Here is a 23152-nt window from a genome sequence, read left to right as displayed (position 1 = left end):
GCTGCGGCCGCCATCGCCTGGTGCGGGCCGCGCGGGGCCGGGCCGGGCTCCGCCTCAACAGCGCGGCCTCTCCCGCGCGGGCCGGGCCGGGGCCATGGGGAAGAAGCACAAGAAGCACAAGTCGGACAAACATCCCTACGAGGGTGGGTCCCTACGGGGGTGGGCGGGCAGAGGCCGCCGGGCAGCGCGGCCCGAAGCGGACGCGGGCCCTGGAGCCCCCGGCGGCGCCCGCCCCGCCCCGCCGGGCCCAGCGCCGGGGCGGTTTGAACGCTCCGGGCTGAGGCTGCGGGGAGCGGGGCCCTCGCTCCGCCGCCGGGCCCGGGGTCGGGAGAGGGGCGGCGGGCTCGGCCCTGCGCGGGGGAGAAGCAGCTGCAGGGACTGGAAATGAGGAAATGGTGCGGTGAGCAAGAGGAGTGATCGCGCGGGGTTATTGAGGACGGGAGTGTTTTATCTGGTATTCACACAGCCCGTTTCTCTGCTGGTTTAAGAATACGTGGAAAAGCCGCTGAAGCTGGTGCTGAAAGTTGGAGGAAATGAAGTTGCTGAGCTCTCCACTGGAAATTCAGGACTTGATTCCAGCCTCTACGAAGACAAATCTGAACACGAAAAACACAAGGACAGAAAAAGGAAAAAGAGAAAGAAAGGAGAAAAACAAGTTCCTGGCGAAGAAAAGGAGAAAAGAAGGAGAAAAGTTAAAGTATGTATTCATGCTACTGCATTTTAGCAAAAAAAAAAAAAAAAACCAAACAAACAAAAACTGACTTTCTCTAGGTTTCACAGCCAAAGGTCAGCAGATAATTGTAACTTGTATCCTTAAATTGGAATACATTCAGCCTCGGTGTGTGAGGCGTTCCTGTCTCATTTTTAAAGGATGCACACCAGGTAGCTGTCACTTTTTCTAAACAACTAATTCAGTGATACAGTGCATTGTTTGGCCGAATTATTTCAGTGTCCAGCAGATGGAGACAGTACATAAAGAATACAGAATTTTTAAGCACTTACAAACTATTCTTATTTTTTAAATTTTGTGAATATGTTTTGAAAACTCTAGAGAGCATTATGTACGTTAGTAATGCAGGGTTTGCAGGTGGTCTTACATTTCCATAACAATCTTTCCAGGAGGATAAAAAGAAACGAGATCGAGACCATGCAGACAGCGAGGGCGAACAGGAAATGAAATGCCAGACCCCCGTCAGAATGGAATTGTCACCAGAGAAACCACTGACGAGCACTTTATCCAAGCAGGAGGGTAGGGGGAAAAAAGAAATTTCTTTTTCTAATTCATGTTTTCTGTAATTGACTCATGTTTTATTGTTGTTTGTTTCTGTAGTAAGTGACTTGGCATTTTGTGCCATCTCAGTGTTTTTGTCCATCTTGTACAAAAGTCTGGTATTAGGTTGCTGTACACTTTTTTGCAGAGTGGTATCTGGTACTTCTGTCAGAGTGAGCAGAATGTCAAGTAAGGGCAATGAGAAAACTAGATCCCCCGTAGGTATTGTGGGGTTTGCCATTATATTCTTTTCTTTACACTGAATTGTCAAGGTGCATCAGTTTTGTTTGGTTGATTTCTACTATCTTGGAAGTGCAGTCAGCTCTGCCTCACACTGTTTCTCCCCCTCCCTTGTTTTTGGTCTAGAGGTGGAGCAGACACCACTGCAGGAAGCTCTGAATCAACTCATGAGACAGCTGCAGAGGTAATGTCTGTGCTACAGGCTTGCAGAGCCGTGAAGTGAAAATAACATCCAGTAAGGGAAGGGGCACACACAAAGCTGAGTCAAAATATTATTGGTAAATATAAGAGGGCTATTTTAGGAATTTAAGTGCTAGTTTAAGAAAGTGTACTTAGAACTTCTCTTCAGCTTAGGCTTGTTGTGAACACCTCTAGTTTCAAGTTCATAGTAGTTTTAAAAAGCTTTCAAATCCAGGAAGGTTTTCCAATAACGTGATGCTTTCTTTAGTGGAAGCTTTTGAAAGGAAAGCACAAGAGAATATAATTAATTTGCCAAAGTTTCTTTTACCTTGAGTTCTCCTATTTTAGCATTATTTACTATAAAAAGGAAGTATGCACTTGAAAACTTCAACCATGTTCCCTTACTGTTTTACTAACCACATGTCTTTTGGTTAAAACAATCAAGTCTACAGTTCTTTCAAGTAGTCTTTTATTTAAGATAATCTTTCTTGACTTTAAGAGTATCTGCATCTTGTGCAAGAGTGGTTGAAAGATCTTTCCCTTTAGCTGTCTCACCAGTCTGAGCTTGAAACTTTGTTTGCAAATTTTCTCTTATCTGTAAATTTTCAAGACCTAGGTGTGGTGTCAGTTTCAAGAAACTTAAACTATCAAAAGATGCCTCTGTTAGTTTTGGCTCCCTTTCAGTGCGTACAAAAAGCAGCACTTTTGATTTTGAACCCTGTCTCTTCCCTTCTGATAATTTCTGAGTAAGCAATAAATGACAAGAATATTCTTATATTCTATATATTTCTTTAATTTTTTAATTATTTCTAATATGGTATAGAACACATTTGTTAAAATCTAAAACCTTTTTAAAAAAATGTGTTTTTTTTCATCTTCTGGGGAACACAGGTAGTTATCAAAATATAGAAGGAATTTCTGAAATACATTTGTAGTACTTTCTTGGTGTATGGGTCTGCATATGAGATCTTTTCAACCTTGAAAGGGAAAGATTATGCTGATGCAAGCTATTTCTCTCTTTATAGTTCTGATTTCTTTTCCGCTTAGTTATTTCCTTCCTATTTAATTCCAGACTCAGTATGTTCTTTGTTATAAGTTGAAACATAAAAAAACATCTTTCATTTCTTAACAGAAAGGATCCAAGTTCTTTCTTTTCATTTCCTGTGACTGACTTTATTGCTCCTGGCTATTCCATGATCATTAAAAACCCAATGGATTTTAGTACCATGAAAGAGAAGATCAAGAACAATGGGTACCAGTCCATAGAAGAATTAAAGGTAATGCTTTGAATTTTGTTTTGACTACAGAGATTATGCTCAACTGACTTGAGGGCTAGTATTTTATGGGAATAGAAAGATGCCAAAACAAATCAGTACTGTGCCTCAAGAAATGCTTCTTCTTGAATTTTTGTGAGCAAGAAAGTTCTGACTGTAAAAGGGAAAACACTTCCAGTTTGTAAATGTGCATCTCAAAAAGATGCAGATGGTTTCAGGTTTTGTGCAGGATTGCATGGAATCTGTCAGTTTGTCCTTCAGCCTGTCAGTTGTTTCAGATCTATTACTCTTTCCAGGCTAGTCTGGTCATAGAGATCAACAACTCAAGGCGCTGTGAGCTTGGTCCTGTTGACAGCAACCACTTGTCCTGGTGCTGTAGTGTGCCTAATGGATTCAAGGGCCTGGCTTGAAAGCCTCCTTGAGCTTTTAAAAGATGTGGGGCCTGGTTTTGTTTTGTTTTTTTGTCAGAAACACTCTAGTTCTTTACTGGGCTAGATGAGGACCTGAGAAGTGTAATTTGTGTGTAATTAACAATTAGGCATATGTTAGTTAATAGTATTGGTTGTATTTTCTTGTACATTCTTCTTTAGAGCTCCAAAAGTTAAGAAGAGCATTCCCTGTTGTAACAGCTGTTTCTGGTTAGTTTTTAATTTTAACTTTGTAAATAAATGAGAATAGGATAAAACATATTTACCTGTAGAGGCTGCAGTGAGTATAGAAGTGCAGTTTCTAGCTCACTTGAATTTCAAACAAGCATACATTTCTTCATTGTAACTAAAACTTTGGGATAGTCTTTGTAATAATTTAACTTTGCACTGCAGCTTTTCTTTGTCTTTGTTATGTTGCTTCACTTTGTTTTAATGACTGCTGATTGGCCAGCACATCATTAGTTGTAGCTAAGAGGGCTTCCCTTAAAACTTTAAAAACTACAAACAGTACTGAACACTTCAGAGTATTTCAAGGATGTTTGTTAGGTTGATAGATTCAGGTCTTAAAACAGAGTTACATACTTATCCCTGTTTATATTTTTAATAGATTTCTTAAATTCATTAATTAAAAGTGTTCTCCTAATATTATTTCCCTAAAGCTCAAGACACCCCATTTGCAACAAGAATATTAGTATAGTACATTGTAAAATTAACTTTCACTCCAAAATTATTCTTGTTTGAACAGGATAACTTCAAACTGATGTGTAATAATGCAATGATTTACAACAAACCAGACACCATTTACTACAAAGCTGCAAAAAAACTGCTGCACTCAGGGATGAAGATACTTAGCCAGGTAACAAAAAACACCAACCAAAATATTAAAAAGTATACTGCTTCTTTTTTTTTGATCACTGTTTATCCCTTTTACAGGGATCTCTTGAAAATTAATAAAACCTTGATTGGGATTTGTTAAATGCTTGTATATTGGAATATAAATAGTACATTGTTTTAGTAATGCTGCCAGATCAGTCATTGTAGAAACAGTTGAATTTAGTATTTCACCTTCTAGACTCTGTTTATGTTTTCTAGTGTAAGAAAGAAAGAACTCAAATAAAATTAGTCTCTGTGGGTAGGTTACAAAAAGATTCATTGAAGCAGCAAATAAAAGGATTTTGATGTTATTCAGGAGAGAATTCAGAGCCTGAAACAAAGTATAGAATTCATGGCTGACCTGCAGAAGACAAGGAAGCAGAAGGACAAGACAGAACTGCAGCAAACTGGGGAAGAGGAAAATGGTCCTGGGAAAGACAGAGGAGAACCTATGGATGGTGACACCAAAGCATTCAAAACACCTAGCAAAGAGCACAAAAAGTGAAGTATTATCTGAGTCATAATAGGATACACCTTTTAAATGCTACAGAAACAAGATGACTTAGGGTCCAGTGGATGTGGGTTTCTCTCTGGTACTGCTTATATATTTTCATCTCAAGGGATCAACAGTTACATAAAGCATCCTCATCAACTAAAACCAAATTAGTTTAGAATCATTTATGATACAATAATTTTTGAGTGTAGGTAACCATGTACTGTTCGTCAACGCCATTCCTTCATTTATTTTCTGGTTTAGTGTCCCTTTCACGGACACTGTGTAGTTTTGGAGAAAGCTTGCAAACATGTGCTTTTAAACATTTTGGTACAAAAAGCTACATAGTCAGTTTTTATTACTTTTTGTTTGTTTGTTTGCATAGTAGTTGTATTTGAAACATGGAACTGCCTAGCTACAGAAAGTGTACTTTCTGAAATAGCTATTCATATCTAGAAATACCAGATATGAAGATGGGAAATACTTAGGTAAATAAATGCTGGATACTAAAATTAAGAGTATCTTTTGTTTTCTGGGAGACCTTTACAGTTATTAACATAGCATTTACTGATGTAAACCTTTGTCACATGCCTTCCCCAGCTGTATTAAATACAGTCATATTCAATAGCACTCTTTTGTTGTTAGTTGTTTTGTCTACAAAACCAGGTACAGAGTTGGCTAAAACTATTGTCACAGTATCCTGTTGTATTATTTAGCCAGTTGGTGTTCCAGCTAGTCCCTAAATTGTGTGGGCATATTCACAGGAAGGATAAAGACCTGCTTGAAGACAAATTACGAAGCAATAGCTTGGAAAGGGAGCAGGAGCAGATTGATCGGATTGTTAAGGAGTCCGGAGGCAAGTTAACCAGGCGCCTTGCAAACAGCCAGGTAAGCACTGGGGGGTTTGGTAGCTCCTTTCCCTTTTCCAGAAATCAAGTTTCCTTGGCCTCTTACACCAGTTGAAACTTCATATCTGCTTTTACTGCAGCTTACACCATTTTACACCATTGATCATCTATGTAACATCAAAAGGTTAAAAAGAAAGTGCTGTTTGAATGCATGCTGAATTTCACCAGCAGAGCAAGTTGAGCTAAAATTTTCAATAAAGTAATAGAAAAGGCTGAAGAGTAGAAAGCTCAAGAAAATAAATCTGACCTGCAAAAGTCTCTTAGTTCTGAAACATACCTGATCAAAGTTATTAATATTACAGGAGAAGAAACTCAGATTGGTAGTATAATACTATGCCTGTTTCATTTTCTACATTTTTTGTCACTTGGCCTCTGCAGAAACACTAATATTTATCATAAAATCTTAATTTTTGTGCCTATACCAATAATAAAATTATCTAGTGAAAGTAAAAATTTAGAGCGCACTCAATTCTGAGTGACTGATTTCCTTTCTTATTCCTGCAGATAGGACAGTTTCATTAAATGTTTTCATTAGTTTAAGGACCAGGATTTTCAAGTGCTATGTAAATTAAAATAGTCTAATCTTATTTCAGTGTGAATTTGAAAGAAGAAAACCAGATGGTACAACGACTCTGGGCCTTCTTAATCCCGTTGACCTCGCTGCAGGAGGTAAGTTGGCATGGTTCAGGTAACAAGTGACTTCCACATACCTGGCATCTTTGCAGGGCCAGATGAGCAAATCCTGGCCAAGAACTGAATGCCTCTTTCCAGCCTGATAAAGATCTGGATTGGAAAAGCTGTGGCTGAGGGATCACATAGATGGGCCTCAGCTGTGGCTGTTGTTAGGAGCAGCTGGTGGGAGTCCTCAGTGCTATTGCTTCTCTGATTTGTGTCAGCTGTTTGTGGAAGCTGCAAAAGAACACTTTTGCTGCTGGAGAATTTCCTGGGATCCTCTTATTTCTGATCCATGTACAGAGTGCAGTGTCTGCTGACCCAGAAGATCACAGATGTTTTAGAATTGGGAATTGTCTGGGTCCCAGATCATTAGCATGAAGCATTTGGATAGGAAAGCACACTTTGAGAGCCATGTCCTGTTTATTTTGCATTCTTAGCTGTGAGTGTTAAATGAATTAAGTCATCTTCATATGCCTTCTCTGTTTCTGTGTTTTGATATGTCCTATTGCAGAACCAGGTTACTGCCCTGTAAAGCTGGGAATGACAGCAGGAAGGCTTCAGTCAGGAGTTAATACATTACAGGGGTTCAAAGAAGATAAAAGAAACAAGGTTACTCCAGGTAAGTGCTGATTTTTTTTTTTTTTAAACACAAATCCTTCTTCTATAAACAAAGTGTATTGATATTGTTACTGGCACACAAATTTGGAACTAAGGATTTCTAAAGATAAAGCACATTATTAGGTGTCCTTGCCCATGGCAGAGGGGTTGGAACTAGATGATCTTTAAGGTCCCTCCCAACCCAAACCATTCTCTGATTCTTTGCATCCATTACACAATTAAACAGCACATCACAGAGTCCAGCTTAAGTTACACATACAGAAGGGGCAAGATATCTACTTTTTATCTACACTGAGAAGAGAAACAACCAGATAGAGAAAGGTTTTTGGTGGCTTTAAAAGAGCAGGGGTGAGCCTGAGAACCTTTTTCCAGCATCAGACTCTTCATGTTGTGCTGAGGCACACAGTGGTATTAATGCCATATTTGCAAATACAAATGCATTTGATTTAGATCTTATTAAAAATTGTTAGTTGTTAACAGATGATGTTCTGTGAAGTCCTTAACAAATACATTCCTTCAAAGTTTTTTCTTGAGGATTGTTTTACAGCCCCTTCTCATTTCTAGCTGATGCATGCAAAGCAGGGTAATAATTAATACTATTGTTATTCATTAGTGACATACTTGAATTACGGACCCTTCAGTTCCTATGCACCAACATATGATTCAACGTTTGCCAACATAAGCAAAGAAGATTCTGACTTAATCTACTCAACATATGGGGAAGACTCTAATCAAGGATCTTCCAGGTAATCCAGCAAGCAGGATGCACAGTACAGCTCCCATGGACACAGGCAGTTATAGTTATGTGCAACTCTCTACAGGATGGGCTGGCTTTGCTGTGGAGGGATGGCCCCACTGTCTTTATAGCTCACAGGGGTTTGTGTAAGAAACAAACACTTCAGTAGAAGAACCTGCCTCTGAAGTGAAATTAGCCAAGATGGAAGAATTTTGATGCTGCTGATTCCTAGGAGTACACTGTCTAAACTTAGATGTATTTATAACTGAAGGACTTATGTTCAAAGCCAGAAGAATACTGAGTTGTACAAATGTTTATACAAACTGATGGGTTTTTTCACTTTAATTACTGCCTTGAATGAGATACAGCTTTGTAAAAATAATTCTATTGGTTTATTATTCTTGATTGTAAAAATTGCAAACCTCTTTTGTTTTATGAGAATTTCACAAGTAGCCAGCACAGTGATATAAATTTTTAGGAAAGGGAGGAATACTTTAGTACAATGTTAACGTGAAGAGCCTGTGCAAGTTTGCTTTCGTGTTTCAGCTGCCTGAGACACTACACTTTTCCAAGTTTTCCAGTGTCCCATTCAGAATGGATTCTCCTCAGCTACAGAAGGCAGGCATGATTAAACTAAAGCAATCCATTTTGATCAGATCCTCTCCTATTTTTTGTGTTTTCTGTGCTATACATATTGGTTTGACCTTACATAACTTTTACATTAAATGTTTGATATGAAAGTAGTTACCTTAACTATCTTTATTCTTTCAGTATTCAAGATTTTTTTATGAAATCCCAGGATTATCCTCTTTTAATGGCTGATAGTTTGCTGGATGTTCTAACTAAAGGAGGACATTCTAGAGCTCTCAGAGAACTAGAAATGGTAAGAGTGGATTTGTGTACTATCTAGTCTTTGGTTTTAGCTCTAAAGCAAGAGAAGGATGATGCTAATCCTGTTGATGGGCTTCCTTTTAACTGATAGAATTGGAAAGTAAAGACTGATCTTTGCCTCCAGTGGCAGGGTTTTCTGGAAAGGAATTGTTGTATTGTTCAGGAGTGATTATTAACATATTGTATATGGAGAAATAATTACCCGTTCTTTGTCCATTATCCCATCCCATTATCACTAACTCCTGCTTCAAGACCAATAAGCAGTTGTTTAAAAATGAGGTGATCATTGACAGGCTTTTTTTTCCATGAAAATTTTATCACATTCCTACCTGCCATTATTTAGTTCAGGTGAATTAATATGTAGTTTTTCCCTTTACTTGGTACCGTGCTTTTAAAATCAAACATGTGCTATGTAAAAATACTGAACAGTGACTTCAAATTCTTAGGAAATTCCAGTCCTGTCCATGCTAAACATAACTGGAATCAAAGAGGCTCATTTGATAACCTTAACTTAATTGACAATCCAAGGATTATTTGAGAATCTTCTCAGAACAGTTCCTGTTAACTAAAAGTCTTGCTTTGAGGTTCAAATCAATGCTGGCTATTGAAATAAACAGATTGTAGCCTTTTGCTAATGGGTCAAATATTACCTAAGTTAATACTAGAAAAAGTTAATGGACCTTTTTGCCTCAGCTCAGACCTTTCCTTAGCATTATGTGTTTAGCTCTTTTCTTGTACCCAGTAGTGGCACTGACTGTCAGGGTTTGGCCTCTTACTCTTGGCATTTTTAAGAGAAATACAATTACATACAGAAACAGAAAACTCAGCCTCTAATAACCACCCTTCCTCTTCTTCCTGCACCCCAGTAAATAGTCTCTGATGTGACATTGCTGTGAACTTTGCAAAGATAAATGAAACCTGAGCTGAAAAAATGTATTTCAGTAAACATCAATACCCCAAGAAAGACCCTAAAAAATAGCTGCATTATAACTTGCTTTACTGTGAAAGCAAATTATGACATTGCATACTCACCTAAAATATGGCATCTTGTAAGATTTTTCTTTGAATTTAAAAGAGTAATTTTAACGCCTTCTTTAAAAATTCTTTATTCAGCCATGTGAGGAAGCTGAAGGCCCACAGGAAAGAAGTGATGCAATGAAAGATGTAAAGGTAAAATTTTTCTTTATTAATTAACTTCTCCAACCAACCAACCAACAAGCTCACAGATCTAAAAGGACCTAAAACTTTCAGGGCTGTACAACACTGAGACTTTGACAAGCTGCAAGTCTTGTGAAAATGATGTGTCCCTTTGTAGGCATGAGGAGAGTAAGGTTCTCCAAAACATTGTCTTAATTTTATGTTAAGAGAATTGGAAGAAAATGCTTATGTATTTTTGTTTGTGATTGTTCAAAGCTATAGCTTTGTTTCTGTATTAATCTGGTTTTGTTTAACATGAATTTGTAGCATGAGTGTAAGATGCCACACAATATGTGGCAGTCTTTGAGAAGTTCTCACTTTGTGCCCCTTGTAGGCAATACAATATAGATCTCAAATCGTTCCACGCAAACTTTGCTCAATTAAAGAGAAAGCAGTTCTAGGGCCAGGGATGCTCTCCTGCAGCCAGTGCCCAGATTCCTTTTAAATTTTGGCCTCAGATCTTTGATAAAATCTCCTTTAGGTGAGCTGAAGGAATACCTAAACTGTTTTTTAATTGGGATGCTGCTCTTAAGTTACCACATAATTTGTGCGTATCCCCATTTCCTATTTGCATATAAAATAGAATGAGCAAACAATAACTGTAGAACAGTCAGTTATACAGGGTCTTTTCAGCTTTCCCTCTGTATGTTTACTTATTTCTGTAGAGTACACTAACCTTACCTTTGCATTCTGATCTTCCCCAGATAATTTGGTTGTTTCAAGGCTGAGCTAAATATTATCTAAATTATTACTTGCTGATTTTTTTTTCAGATTATGGAAATTGATATTGCTGCCAGGTTGGACACTGCTAATAGCGACAGACTTACAGCTCTGAAAGCAGTTACGAACTTTGGCATGCCTATAGAAGAGTTTGATTCTGAGGGTGAGTCTTCTTGATAGTCATAGTTCTGATACATGTATGTGTAACTCCTTTAGTCCCTCAGTCCCTTACAACATTTTATATCAGAAAGTAAGTAAATAGACTTTATTTAGGTCTTACTAGTGAGGACTACCTTTTTCTCTTTAAACAGAGGCTGAAATCTTCCAGAGGAAACTTGATGAAACAACAAAGCTGCTCAGAGAACTCCAGGATGCTCAAAATGAGCGACTGAGTACAAAACCACCCCCTAACATGATTTGTCTTCTGGGTCCATCTTACAGAGAAATGCACTTAGGTAAATACACTTTTTCTGATCATTCTTGCAGAATTGAGAAGTCCCAACTGGTATCAACTCCAAGAAAAAAAAAAATCTCAAGGGCTATAGTGTACATTATGTGCTCTGTTAGGCCTAGAGGATTAATTTAAACTTCTTTGCATTTAAAGCCAGATGAAAATCTTGAATAGTAATTGCAAGTATTTCCTCTTTATTCCTAAATGTCCCTAGAACTGATGGAATCCATTGATGCCATGGGGCAGACACTAGCCAAATACCAATAACTCCATGAGTTTTGCAGTGCCTTTGAACAGGGCTCGATTAAGTATTACCAAGTTGTTATTGCAAGGCCAGCTTTGGTCCAGGATGGATCTGGTTATCAGTCTATTGAGTTACACTAATTAATACCAGTCATACATTCTTTAGTTGTTTGAGCAAACCTGCTTCTCTCACAGACCAACTACACAGCTTGTGTAAATGGCAGCCCTGTAAGATAGGACTGTGTGCAGGGTGCCTGTTTGGCAAGTAAAACTGACTTCAGAATGCAAGACTATTCATGGTCTAAACTAAACCACATTGATGTGATTAGATAAATTCCCCATTACAGAAGAAATATGACCAAGTTGGTACCACACCAAGCCTAAACCAGATCAAATACTATCTTTTTAATGGTTCACTACTTATGGCTTCCTTCTTGAGGGAAAACCACACTTGTAGCAACAAGAACAGTCTCTCTTTATATCCAAAGCTTTGTGCTGAATCCCAAAATCCAGCTATTACTAACACCAGTGCTGTGTGAGTACCACCAGCCCTCTCCCAGCTGCTGCATGTGTGGCCCAAGTTTCACTAACTTACTCTTCAACATCTGGTGTTTCCTGATGGCAGCAAGCCTTGGGCAGCAGCTGTTTCATTCCTCCTGTTCTTACTTTGTCTCTTGGTTCCCAGGATGTCTTGCATGGCTGCACACAGCACAACACAGCTCTTCTGGTCTAGAAATATTACTTAACATAGTAGCCTTTGTACTAAATAATTGAACTGTTTGCAGGGTGATTCAGCAATTTGGTTTCTATATATAGCATATAAACACATGCTCTTATCTTTTCCAGCGGAAAGAGTAACCAATAACCTGAAAGAACTTGCCCAGCAAGTGACTCCAGGTGACATTGTCAGTACCTACGGAATCCGGAAAGCAATGGGAATCTCGGTCCCTCTACCTGAGACAGAAGACAGCTGGGTGGATTTGACAGAGGGTGAGTATATGAAAACATCTTGTAGCATCTGTTCAGCTGGAACAAAACCACATCTGCAAATCCTTAGACTGGCTTATGGTAGAACTTGCAGTAGTATGGTTCCAGTTTTCAGTTCTTCTCTCCTTTTTAAATTCTCTTTCAAATGGAAAGTTGCTACCTTTGGTCTCAGTCCAAAATGAATCTTTTGTGTGTATGGAACTTTGCTTCAGCTACAATGGTTACTTTACAATCCATCTTACAACACTGCCAGATTTTAAATCTCAGTAATTCATTTAATTTTAGTTTTTCCATTTTGCGTGAGGTTGCAAGAGTGGAGTTAAAATTCCTCACTTGCTAAAATGAGAACATCGTGATTCCTTCTGCAGGCTTTTGGCTGTGCAAGCCTTTTGCTTAGTTTGGCCAGCTGTTGTGCTTTGGAATTTGACAGCGTGAGTTCAACTCGCCTCATCCAGCACAAGTAGTGGCTGTTTTTGCTGGATTAGAGAGTCTCGTCAGTGGAGTCTCAGTGCCAGACCCTGTCCTCTCCCATTCAGAACATGCTCAGCAAAAGAGCACCCAGAGTTAGGGTAGGGCAGGAACAATTTCCTCTCATGAAACATAATTCACACAACAAATTCACTCAATCTGTGGTTTATGTGGAAATGAAAGTTTTCATTAAATAACATTTTAACTGAAAGAGCAGGATTAATTCAGGAACTCATTCCTATTTTTAAGGAAACTGCTCAAGAAATTTCAATTTCAAAATTATTGAGCCTTTTCTTTTCCATAACATTACACAGAGGCCTTGTAACAGAACCAAATGAAAAGGGATTTTCTGGGAGTGTTGCAGAACAAACAGCTAACACAGGGCTATCTGCATAAATAGCAAATGATCTGAGGCATACTCTGCTCTATATGCATGTCTTCACTTGAGCATTCTGTGGTCAGTGACATGCTATCATCTGTTGTAAACTTTCAGATTTTGAAGAGCCTAAAAAGACCATCACTGTCCCTGAAAACGAGTGTGGTGCAGTTACAAGCTGAAGATTCTGTTCAGCTTACAGCTGTCTGTTTGATTCTGTTTAAGAACCAGGTAAATGTCCTTCAGGTGCATTCACTATGTGTTTTTATTGTGTGTTAAAATACTTTTGTTTATTAAATTTTGGAGCTGATGGCTTTTGAAGGGTTTGTATTAGTTACTTCTGCTATGTAAATGGACTAAATTATTCTTTTTGCATTCTCTATAATATTTTTAAACTCCTCTGCCACGTTTAAGTTTTCCTAAATTACCAAGTGTCTGGAAAAGTCAAAGCATAATGAAAATGTGCCTATATACGGTGCAGGGACTCAACCAAAAGTTTCTAGAAGCACTGTATAGATTTGTCTCTGAGTCTGGTTAGTGCAAACATCATCAGTGTCTGAACTCCCCCTTTTTAAAATTCCCGTGCAACTCTCATGGACTTGGGGAAGAGAAATAAACTTTTTATACAAAACTGATGCAGTGTGATGAATTAACAAAAGCTCAGCTTTGTGAGACTTTGAATGTGGATTAATGTCCTCTTAGAGAAACCTTGCTGTGTGCTCAAGAGTATCCTAAAACTGGAGGGCAATCTCAGACCCATGACCAGAAGTGAGACTAACACTGTCAGCAAGTAGAAGTACCCCATGGATGTGGTACCGTCATCTCTGAGACACTCAGGCAGAGGTATTAGCAGATACTGCCTGGATAATGGTTCTAGGCTTATTTATCAGAAAGCCTTCTCACATTAAGAGACAGTTCCCTGTTCACCAGAGGTGCAGACCAACAGCACAGCTCTCAGGCACAGAGAACTCGAGCAGTGTAGGGGGGTACAGGTGCAGCCAGTGGCACACTCAAGAAGGCTTTCCCTGTGCTCCCCATTTGCTCTCACACAGTGCTGCACATGACTTCTACCACAGGCATCCTTCGTCATTTTTAAATGTTGCTTTTCTTTAATCTGTGATTCCAGTATAACCCTGGAGTTAAGAGAAATGAGCTGTAGGGTTCCAGCTGTCGCTGCTGTGTGCAGTGGCAGGGAACTGAAGTAAGAGATAACTTACAGGCCAAACAGCACCCTCTCCCCTGTCTTATGGCCAACATCATCCTTGCTTCCCTCCTTCCTCTAAAAATGCTGCAGAAAGATTTGTTTTTAAACTTTCACAGTTACTAAAATGCATTGCAAAATTTTTAACTGTCAGTCTGGGTTTTTTCCAGCAGTTTCAATTGTCCCAGAAGACTTAATAGTCACCACTGGAGTTTTTTCAGTTCTAGGTAATAGCGGCTGAATTATTACTCCAGGGAATGAATTTTTCCATTACTATTTAAATCATTTTCATGCTACAAGAAGAAGACAATATTCAGGGCAAATGTGCCAGCCAAATCCTTACTGGCTCTGTCCATAGCATCTCGCTGCCCATCACTCACCTTTTAGAGGGTGCAGGAGGTAGCTGCCAGTGACAGAAGTATTGGCATTTCTCATCAGCTGTTGAACATGTGGATGTCACTAAGCATTTTCTGCTGGCAACATTTTTTAAAAAGATAAATACCATGTTTAGTTCATGAGTAAAAACAGTCCCATTAAGTCTGCAGCACTATAAAAAATATAAAATATAAGAATATACCTCCTTTTCATGGGTGGTATCTCCATCAAAATAATTGCTAAACCAGACATGTTGCAATGAGTTTTTTATTTCATAGTAAAAACAAAAGTTTGTTCTTTAAAACAGATTCCTAGTTCCAGATGTTATTAGCTCTTCAAATTAGATACAGTGCCATTTTTTCCATTTAAGAAAAAAAAAAATAATGCTGCAAGGAAGATTTTTCCACCAAGATTCTTTCCTCAATGTTAAGTTTCACATTTCACTCTCAGAAGGACTGCTGAAAACAATTATTTCAATACAGTTACTTGTTAAGTTGAACTTTTTCTGTGGTTGAATATAGTTCTCATATTGTGCAGTTCCAGTTCTGGTGAGAAATTAGTCATCCTCTTTTTCATTACACACAGTTTCTGACTTCCCCAAGAAGGCTGTGCACAGCACACCAAGTGAGCATTCTTTTTAAACCTGCAACCAAACCCAACTCCTTCCCCTTTGGAAGCTGCAGCTCTTCCTGCCACTTCTGCAAATGAGGTTGAGTTGAAGTTGCACCCAAACAAGTTACCAGCCTGACAGGCGACATCATGTAAACAAAAGCATTTCAAAATGCTGTACAGACAGCAAATGTTCTGTCATAGATAACTTACATCTACAGTCTACTAGTTCTGTGAACAGGAGCACTTCAGAGCCAGCTCTATTTATAGGCATAATGCATTTTTCAAAATAGATTCATGAGACAAATGGTCACTTTACCTAACATGACATCAAAGACTGCTTAAAGGAGCCTTTGACACATGTATGGTCCTGTAAAACAATAAATATCTCAAAACAAATGCTTGCTGAGCACCTGTAACTACAAATATACAACATACAAGAGTAGCAAAAGCTGTTTGAAGGTTTATTCAACTGCAACACTGACTTGCACTAACATGACAGTGAGTATGACACTTCCTTCATCAGCAGAGCCCATGCGTGAGGTAGACAACCTCAAATTCAGGTTTTCTTACATGCTGTTTTCTGTTGGAGACCTACTACACACATAGATTTGATCTACAAAATTGATAAAGACTACAAGTACAATTTTTAATCCACAGTTGGACAATACTTAGGTTTATTCCTGTCTTGAATACAGTCACTTCCTCTTAAGAAATTACACAGTAATTAGAAGGCAGCAGTGAAGCACAGGACTGCTTAAACACTTGTCCAGGATGGGTTGGTACTAAACCCAGAAGCATTAGGAAATGCTGTTTGTAGAGGAGTAAGGCTCAGCCAAACAGGTGTTGTACTCTAATCACTGTGCTGTCCAGCCCTGATATAGTATAAGGGGAAAGGGGAACCCATCCTTACTAACAGACATAACTGGGCACAAGATGTTAGCCTTACAAACCACTATCATCTCCACCAACAGCAAACAGATCAAGAGATTGCAGTAAGTAAAAAATGCCAACATAGAAATTATCAAAGGACACTAACAGCTTAAAAACCTTACAAACTAAACTAATTTACATCATGTCCACAATGATTTTATGAGTGCTCTATTCATGCTTCCAGTATTGGGGCTCTGCTGAAACATTTCATTATGAATACATTTTTTCCCATACATCCTTTTGTAACCTTCAAAACCAGTTTATGAAAAAAACTGCACTGCCTTTGAAAGGCATAGAAACCAGCCAGTGGCTAGTCAAATTGTAGAAATAAGAACAGGAAAAAAAAAAAAATAAAACAACCACCACAGACACAGTTCTGTTTATACAGTATCTGCTACTGTTTCTAATACTATCTTAGTAATTCTGTTCTTCAGCTTACCAGCAATTTGGAACAGATTCTTTTTTCTTCCCTAAGTGCCCTCAAGAACACAGCACTGAATCAGAATTCCTGCAGGGATCAGCAACACCAGCTGCTATCAGAGCCTGATCCCCGTGCTCCTCACCATCACTTGTACTTTTTGAAACTTAAAAGTAAAAAATTTAAGATTTACCATGACAGAACAAAATGCAATACAGATACTAATTACAGAGAAATACAAAGGAGAACATGTAATATAATGTAAACACACTGAACTAGATGAAAGTAATTTCTGAACAGCTCTTGGTCATGAAAACATCTGCATAACACAAGGTACTGCTGTGGAGGAGGCAAGGGTGGTGAAGTGACTCCATACTGTGCAATTCAGCTTTTTTCCTAAAAGAGCTCAGCACGGTTATCACGTGATACACTTGAGTTTCCTTGTATTCCTCTTCCCATTATTCTTCTGCTGTGCAGTCTGTTCAGCATTAAAAGCAGGATACGCAGTGCCCTCAGTATCAGCGCACACATCAGGACAAACACAATACTGTAAGCAGGTGTGTGTCAAGCAGGCAATGGAATGTTTTTAACATGGGAATGGCTTCTACAGTGCATCCACACCGGCTGTCACTGGAGCTGTTACTGGAGCTTACTCCCAGTGCAGTAAGGAAAACAACTAACTGAAAATGCTTCATGGCAATTCCAGGTAAATCTTCAAATTACTTCAGGAAAAAGTAGTCATTTTCAGACTGACAGTTGTGGGTCTTCTAGGAACTTCTCAGAATTCTTCGTTATTTAAAAAAAATTCTCTCATCTTGAGATGTAGAAGAGATAGGAACAGTATATACATGTTTTTAGAATAAAGTCCTTCACATAAGGAGGGAATTCTACATCTTCACAGAAGGGAGGCAGATCTAAGTCTATTTTGATTAACTTCATTGTAGCCTCAGTTCAGTCCCATGCCTTGGAATTTGGCTGTTTCAGTGCAAACAAAATAAGTCCTCAGTTCTCCCTTGCCTTTGACATTAATGAGTCCCCTACATTCACATGAGTATCCCAGCTCCTGTAGTATTTTGCTTGTTTCTTCTGTGACCTTTGTGTGAAAAAAATTAGAAACGCTTGTGAAATTCTTCTGATTATTCACATTAAAGCAAAATTCCACAACCAATTGGAAATAATGCCTTGGACATTGCAAGGCTCATAGTTTTACCTGGATTTTGCCAAGCTCCCCTGTGCTCTCCATTCGGCTGGCAACATTAACAGTGTTGCCCCAAATGTCATACTGAGGCTTCCGGGCACCAATCACACCAGCAATCACTGGGCCGTGATTGATCCCTGCAGAAACACAAGAAGCTGTCATTACTGAGGGAGAAAGGGATTCGATTGTGTTAGCTGTAGCTTCAGGGGAAAAAAACATCCCAGTCTTAACAACAACACCTTTCTAGCAATCAGTATTAGTACTGTTCTATAAATATTCATACTGAGGCTCAGGAGATGTGAAGTGACTCACTATTGCAAAATAGGAAGTCTAGGCACAAAGCAGAATTCTTCCTCTTATACTTTTAATATATAGAAATGAGCATTGTAATGACAATACTGTCTTTATTTAACAGTCACTAACAGGGTACTTCATTCTACATCTATATCTTTCATTTCCTCCAAAGTCATCCAGCTGCACTCTTCCTGCTGCTCCCTCCAGTGATGAGAAAAAGCCCATCCGTGCAGGAGTTTAGCCTGTGTGAAAAGCTGACCAGACAATACTGACTTTGGCTATTCAGCACTTGGACCTACCTCATTCTACCTATTTCTCACTTGTCTGAGCTGTGGAGTTCACATTCCCCACAGACAGAACTTACCAACACGTAGGCGGAAATTGTTGAAGGAATGTCGGTTGATGCCATCCAGTTTACTCATCAGGGCAATTCCATACTCCACCATAATCCCAATGTGAGCGTGCTGCCTTTCCCTATCCTGTGCAAGTCATAACACATATTAATGACCAAATTACAACAGGAAAGGCTGTGTCAGGCTGCTACTCCAAAGCAGTATTAGAAGTGACTGGAGTGTTTAGAAGGATGAAACCACTCATCCTTGTAAATGCAGAACTGCAGAATTTCAAAACTCCATTAAATACAGCTGGGATGTCTATGAGGCAACAAGAGTGATATGATTAAATTTTATAACAAATTAATGTCTGTATTATAATTCCTTTATGGTTTCAGCTTTAATTTTACATATTTTGGGTGCATTATTACATGCACCTTAATGTCATACAGAAACCTGCTATACTGAAAATGAGCCAGAGAAATTAGTCTTAATTCTTCTGGGTAACAGTTTCAGACCTAATGTGGCACTTGAGAATTCTCCTTCTGTGCCAGTTCTCAGGTAGCAGAAAAAGCCTACTGTCCAGTTCCGAGATGGCCTTTTCTTTGGCTCCCATTCTTTGACTCCCCTATTTTTAGAGCCCTTCTGCTACACATCTAGTAATGTTAAACTACTGGAATCAACGATGAAAGATGTAAAAAGTATGCTGGGATTACAGACTGAATAATTCAGAAATAAAATGGAACTAGGAGATAAATAGTGGATTCAGGAGGAGACAATACAATTTTGTCATCTTTTTCCACGTTTCAGGAAATCACTATTCATTACATAGTTTTTCCTATCATGTTATATTTTGTTACTTTGAACGCACCTATGCACCCACAGAATACTGAAGGCAGATTCAGAGCAAACATACCTGGTTGTTCTCCTGGCCTGGTGTAACACTGAGACCAGCTGCTGCCATGTAAGTGCTTCCAATTGTTTTTATTTTTTCAACACCACTAAATTTAGGTTTTAACAAGAGCTGTTTGAATGGAAAGAAAACAAAAACTTGAGATTTTAATACCATATTTCAGTGTAGTATTTAACCAGAAATCCCATACTGTCTACCATAAGCATTAAACATCTCTAGCAATACTATCACTCACATGAAGATATGATAAAATACTGAGGGTTAGTTTCACAGTTTTGCTCTACCCACTCACAGAAGAAATGAAAGCACTGAAGTACTGAAATAAAGTCCTTAAAGTCAGAACTTTCAAACCGTACTTCTAATGGATTAGATGATGTATTTGAAAATCACAACCAGATGGGAAAATATCTTTCAAGATTGCAAGGCTGAAGTCAGATTATTAGTACAGCATAAAAATGTTTTTTCCCGCTCTAATGCTCATAGATCTAGTGAAACATTTATTTTACAGTAAATATGTAATCCAGTACATTTTTGACAGAAGCTTAATTACCTCATCAAAATCAGCAATGATTTCATTTAACAGCCTCAAGCATTCCAAACCTTCTTTATTGACATCACATTCAGTGTAAAACACCTTAAAATCTGGTACCGATGCAAACATGACACAGACACAGTCGTAGGATTGATGGTACCAGTCCTAAAGGAAAGGAATAAACCCACACATTGTCAGCAGCTACATTCCCCCTACACGTATTCACACTCATGATAATTGTTTGTAACCAGTAATCAAATTACTGCTTTCCTATGAAGTCAACCACATCTCTTATTCTATCAGAAACATTAACAAAGTGGATTCGCCTAATGAAAAGCTAAGATTCCTTAAAGAGTTTAATCTTAAACATTTCGCCTTAAACATTTTCATCTACTTGACCACTGTCACTCTTCTGAGACACAGCATTGTTCTCTCTGATGACATGCTGGCAGAATGAGATTTCTTAAAAAAAAAAATCATTATCAATGAACTTCTCTCTGGGAGATACTATCTGCTCCTCAACTCATTTCCCTAAAATCTGTGACCTGTCCTCTCTGGTAAAACTGTGTCTTTAGAAAGCAGTAAATCTCATTTAAATATTTGTCAAACAAACTATGTTCTGAAGCTGAACTACTAATTCTGAGAACAGGTTTCAGGGACTGGCACTAGAAGTATTCATTTGTTTGAGGCCATCTGGTTAACGGGTTTTGGGTTTACAAAGGTCTTGGAATACAAACAAAAGGCAAAGATTGCAGAAGTTTACAGTCTATGTTCTTTTTCACATAATGTGTAATATATATCACAGAAATCCAATTTGCTGTCCTTCACATAGGAGAGGCTCAACACACCTCATTTCGTTTTTCTCCAATGAAATATGCAGCAACGTGTGCTGGAAGTACATTTTCCAGCAAAAGCCTGTTAACATTCTCCATAGTTTCAAATTGTTCATGTTCTTTTTTAAACTTGTTTTTCCACAGACAATCCAGTCGACAGTAATAGTCAATCTGCAAAGAGATCAAATACGATAAATTAAATCCATAAAATAACTCACTGAAAAGTATTAGGCAATTTTCTCAAGAAGTGTAGTAGCAATAGTTTCTTCAAGACCTTTTGAGTCTATATAGTTATGAAAATTGTGCTTTGAGAGCAAAGGTCAGAAAAATATGAAGCAGCCACTAAGACCAAATGTCATTTGATACCATCAGGTGTATTTACCAAAATGACACTTTAGTAATATAATTATTTTTATCTTGAATTGCTATGTTGATTTAGAATGAATACTGATAAATACGGATAGATCAAAACTGGAGAACCAGGAAGTTCTCATGTCTGTGATGCAAACACTGTTGAAAACTAGAAAAATGTTTCCATCCTTTCACAGTAAAAACTCTTTCATTACCAAAAACTCATTATAAGTCTGCAAGTCCAGAATATTAAAAAAAAATATATATATACTAATTTAAAGCACAATTTCAAGGAAATTGCATTTCATTTAAATCAACTTGTTGCAAGTAAAGGAACCAGGCAATTGCGTTTTAAATACATACCTGTTTTGCAAGTAAAACTAGGGTTATGTAAAACAGAACCAGATATAAATTAGACATTATCCTTGGTTCTTTGATGAAAAACCTGAAAATAAGAAAGCAATATAAAGTCATCTGTATGCTTAAAGAAAATCTGCACACTGGAGGGTTGGGGTGGGAGGTGAGGGGAAGAGGGTGTCTGTCCAGACTTGCACCACAGTGTCACTGTTCATTTGTGCCAGTGGCTGGCTGGGGACAGGTCCTGTCCTAACAACGAGACAGGATTATCAGCCAGTCCAACACATGGAATGATGCATTTCACATCTCGACACCCTGGGTGTTGAAACCTTGTTCAGTAGCTGTTACAGTGAGATGCTCAAGTAAACATGGCTTTATCTTAATGGAGCCATCTTAATTTCCACCAGACTGAGTTTCAGCTTCCACCCCACACCACCCTACAAAAACACAGCCAACAAACCTTGAGGTAGGAAAAGAAACTTTCTTATTTGTGGAAGGAAAGACAATAACAAATTAAAAACCTGAATTCCTAAGACAAAGGCAGTTAAATCATACCTGTATCTGAATCATTACTCATATTTCATAGTAATATCAGTCTTACCACATCTATTACTTTTTCAAAATGCAAATTAAGTTCTCATCATATGAATGATTAAGTTCACTCAAGCTTTTTTAAGGTGTGCTGACAGGTTACAGCCCTTGCAAAATAAATTTATTCTAATCTTCAGCGATGAGACTATGCTGAGGAACCTGAGTAAGACTTAAAAACTAACAGTAAAGCCTTTGCATGTAAGCCTTTCTCTCCAGTGTTCACAGTTTCTGCAATTAGATCAGGTAAATTGCTGTTACTTTGCAAAATACCTGCACTTAGGTTAGGACATGAAGAGCTCACCATCCTATTGGCTACCAAGCTTGAGCCTCAGACTTTTAGCAAGGCTTTTCTTCATAACTTACCGTAATATCAACCTTGCTATGACATTAATATTCTACACCCTAATCCTTAATATAGTCCAAGGCTTCTAGGGATCTCAGAAGCCACATTACAGAATTTTTTCAGAGAACATATCCTTTGTTTAAAAAGTTTATGTAATAAAAGGTAAGACATGGTCTAACAGGATTTCCATGTTGTTAACTTTACAGAAAGGTTTGCAGTGTCTGGCTTACATGATTTTGATATTTCAATATTCCAGTAAGTGCACAAAAATCTAACACCTCCTTAAATGAAACATAAAAGGATGAGAAACTTTACAGTGCACCTGGTACTGTTGCCATAGTTGTCTTTGTGCTGAAGGGTATTAAAAATGATGAGGTAGACAGTCACAGCAATGGACAGGAGGAGAACTTTGAGTTCGAAGCTCATTTGAAGAAATACCGAGCAGGCAATGAACCCCAGTATACAGCAGTAAGCATAATACTGTAAAAGAGGAATGTAAAGAGCCTTTGCATTACCCAGAACTTATGTCTAAGAAATGTTCAAACCACAGCAAATGCTCTGCATTCATGGTCAGTGCAATTTAAAGCAAAGAAATTACAATCACTTAAAGTTTTTTTTTTAATGGCACTAAAGGTTTGAACTTAATATTGATTTTAGTTTATTTTTATAATTTGTTATGGGTAAACAAAAATATTTAAACAAAAAATCAACATAAGTAAGCAACTCCAGATAAAAACTGAAATGTTGAGAATTTATCTCCTGAAGTTTATTAATTTAAGCAATTATTTATTTAAAGTTCAAGAGTAATCTCAAGTAGGTTCACAGTCCATAGAACCAGCGCTGA

The 23152-nt window shown here is 38.2% G+C and overlaps 2 protein-coding genes across 2 annotated transcripts in view; one reads left to right on the top strand and one right to left on the bottom strand.

Moving 5' to 3' along the window:
* Positions 1 to 5: 5 nt before the first annotated feature.
* On the top strand, positions 6 to 13349 carry BRD7 (bromodomain containing 7). The gene is made up of 17 exons (XM_053987536.1): positions 6 to 143; positions 489 to 697; positions 1120 to 1249; positions 1637 to 1694; positions 2823 to 2967; positions 4138 to 4248; positions 4582 to 4766; positions 5523 to 5646; positions 6260 to 6335; positions 6853 to 6960; positions 7573 to 7705; positions 8467 to 8578; positions 9700 to 9756; positions 10555 to 10666; positions 10815 to 10958; positions 12044 to 12187; positions 13146 to 13349. Exons 1-17 carry the CDS (start codon positions 95 to 97, stop codon positions 13208 to 13210), a joined length of 1962 nt encoding a protein of 653 aa, XP_053843511.1. The 5' UTR covers positions 6 to 94; the 3' UTR covers positions 13211 to 13349.
* Positions 13350 to 14855: 1506 nt separating this feature from the next.
* The window catches only part of ADCY7 (adenylate cyclase 7), a 32916-nt gene continuing 24619 nt past the window's right edge, over positions 14856 to 23152 (bottom strand). The window contains exons 19-26 of the mRNA XM_053987443.1: positions 22631 to 22788; positions 21381 to 21462; positions 20682 to 20837; positions 19852 to 19998; positions 19305 to 19412; positions 18421 to 18535; positions 17775 to 17899; positions 14856 to 17657 (exon numbers count right to left, since the gene is read on the bottom strand). Coding sequence (XP_053843418.1) covers positions 17511 to 17657; positions 17775 to 17899; positions 18421 to 18535; positions 19305 to 19412; positions 19852 to 19998; positions 20682 to 20837; positions 21381 to 21462; positions 22631 to 22788 — 1038 coding nt within the window. The 3' untranslated portion in view covers positions 14856 to 17510. The remainder of the gene's footprint in view (positions 17658 to 17774; positions 17900 to 18420; positions 18536 to 19304; positions 19413 to 19851; positions 19999 to 20681; positions 20838 to 21380; positions 21463 to 22630; positions 22789 to 23152) is intronic.

Source organism: Vidua macroura, chromosome 11, assembly GCF_024509145.1.
Source record: "Vidua macroura isolate BioBank_ID:100142 chromosome 11, ASM2450914v1, whole genome shotgun sequence".
Classification (NCBI taxonomy): domain Eukaryota; kingdom Metazoa; phylum Chordata; class Aves; order Passeriformes; family Viduidae; genus Vidua; species Vidua macroura.
The sequence above is the reverse complement of the archived record's forward strand: the minus strand, read 5'-3'. Positions and strand labels throughout refer to the sequence as shown.